The sequence below is a fragment of the Sabethes cyaneus genome, chromosome 3, assembly GCF_943734655.1.
Source record: "Sabethes cyaneus chromosome 3, idSabCyanKW18_F2, whole genome shotgun sequence".
Classification (NCBI taxonomy): domain Eukaryota; kingdom Metazoa; phylum Arthropoda; class Insecta; order Diptera; family Culicidae; genus Sabethes; species Sabethes cyaneus.
Genome location: NC_071355.1, coordinates 46,584,602 through 46,587,084, shown reverse-complemented (window position 1 = coordinate 46,587,084; position 2,483 = coordinate 46,584,602). Strand labels below are relative to the sequence as shown.

The window sequence follows — 2,483 nt, the reverse complement described above, 5'->3', positions numbered from 1 at the left end:
CGGAATGCCAATTACCGTGGCATGACATGAATGAATTCCGGCCTTGGCCGGAGGCGTAGCGAATCCATTTGTAGCCGGCTTTTTATCCTCTATTGGCACACTTGGCAAACACCTAGCTTTTTCAGAGTAAATATTACCGTCGATGTTTCCTTTCGGTAAATAGCTAGGCAGTATGATCCGAGCACACTTTTTCGAGATGCGATGAAATTCGCTAACGGGAACCACAGATCATCGCACAGCAGACAAAATGAGTTTCCACCCAACATAAGGTGGGCAAAAAGTTCTGTACTTTTCCGATTGACAAATATACCATTCATCAAGCCAGCCGGAAAAAACATTCGCTTTCACTTCAAAAGAAGTGCGGCAAGCCACAAAGCTGCTGCTGCTGCTGTAGTAACGTTGGCTCCATACTGTCGGGAAAATGTCTTCCATAGTCTGAGGACGAGTATTTCCGATGTTCGTGCGGTTTTCGGTTCTTTTTTTTCTGGCCACAAAGCGATTTTTCCGACGACCCACAGCAGCGTACCGTGCAATGTGCTGTATAGTAGCTCAGTGAAAGTTACCATTCCGGGAAAGGAAATTGGTTCCATTCTAAGCCACTATCGAAGACCGGGGCTCTGCAAGCAAAATACGGTACATATCACTTTCAAGCTGACAAAGCGGTTGAAAGGAACCGCAAATCCATCATGTATCAAATGAAGATTAAGCTGGGAATAATAGCCCTCCTTCTTGATGGTCGTCGTTGTTGCTATAATTCTACAGGCCGAAATCCGGGCTGAGTTTCTTTCAGGTTCAGAGACTTCTAAATATGCCGAAATGGTCGGTCGGTTGACAAGGTCGATCGGAATTGAGTATCTTTCTTTTTTTTTGATGGTCCACTCTGGTGACAGATGGACCTAGTATGCTTTTTGCTTTCCCACCCTGGGTGGAAACGGAGATGCCGGCAAATTGACGTGTTTTATAGAAAAAGGCTATTTGATTGAGTGCCGAGTGGTAGGATGTTGAAGAACGAGTTTTTGTGGTAGAAGATAAACTTTACTTTGTCTTGAAACTTAGGACCGTAATACTGAAATGGTTTTGTTTGAAGTTAGCCAAAATGTGACGTATTTTAATGCTAAATCCAACCACAGCAACCATTGCAATGCCAAACGTCAAAATGTCACAGCCTCCGAGCCATCACGGTACAGGTTCAAAGCCGGACGATTTAACACAGGAACAGATCGATGAACTGCGGGAAGCGTTTTCCCTGTTCGATACGAACCATGATGGCACCATTACCAGCTCGGAACTGGGTACAGTGCTGCGGTCGCTCGGAAAAAACGTTTCCGACGCGGAAGTGGAAGTACTGCTGCAGAAGATCAACACCGACCAGGAAGGAAGGATACGTTTTGCTGACTTTGTGAGAATGATGGCAACGCGATTGAAGAACTACAACGAGGATGAACTGATGGAGGCTTTTCGCATGTTTGATCGTGACGGAAATGGAATGATTTCCGCCGAGGAACTACGAACAACACTGAAGACGTTCGGGGAACAGTTGACCGAAGAGGAACTGGACGAGTTGCTTCTGGAAGCCGATATAAATTGTGACGGTCAAATTGACTACGAGGAATTTGTTAAAATGATTACGCAGAACTAAGATCATGAGAGCAATAAAATAAATTGTATTTAATACAAGCACCTTGTGATCGACCGAAAAAACTTTATCCGTCAATTTTTGAATTGTGAAATTTGTTACAAAATTTGAATGTCGGGTATGGGCAGTTTGAAAATTGCAAACAAATGTCTAATAAATATTAAACACTAGCTGATTGCCCGATCTTACTCGGGCACCCGTTGTCTCTCAGCCACTTGTGATCTTATTAATATTTTTTGAAACGGTAGTTCTTTTACAATTGACGAAGGGACGGTAGGGGAAGTAATGAAATTTTTTTTAGAGTGGAGGGGAAAGAGCGGAAAGTGAGAGAGCGGGAGGGGTGGGGGTGGGGGGTATATTTTTAGCTACGCCTAACAAGTAGTCGTTATGACTCCCCCTTTTGTCCAATGCTGGAAGGTGCATGGGTCGAACCAAGCTATAATCTGAGATTATAACCGGATTAGAACCCACAACACCCGCCAGGGCATGTGGCTCGCGGGTACTCATGTACCTTTGAACCATAGAGGTGCATTTTTGACTGGTCCAGAAATTGATCAGGAGTACCTCAGGGTAGCACTCTAGGACCTTTACTATTTTCACTGTTTGTAAATGATTATCTCGAATTCAACCGCATCGCACGCGAATATTCTACGCTGATGACAATAAAATTTACACAGCCATCCGCACCGATATGGACTGCCTGAGACTGCTGCTACAGCTGGTCAACAAGTTTGCGGAGTGGTTCGACAGGATAACTATATGACGATTAGCAAATGTTCCGAAATGTACAGTTATCGGTTTCTTCCGCAAAAAGCAAACACTGATCTATGACTACTACATTTGTGGC

General features: G+C 44.1%; 1 protein-coding gene across 1 annotated transcript; it reads left to right on the top strand.

Moving 5' to 3' along the window:
* The first annotated feature begins 1,156 nt into the window (after positions 1–1,156).
* Positions 1,157–1,639, top strand: LOC128739549 (calmodulin-like). Its single transcript, XM_053835043.1, has one exon. It carries the CDS (start codon positions 1,157–1,159, stop codon positions 1,637–1,639), a length of 483 nt encoding a protein of 160 aa, XP_053691018.1.
* Positions 1,640–2,483: the final 844 nt, after the last annotated feature.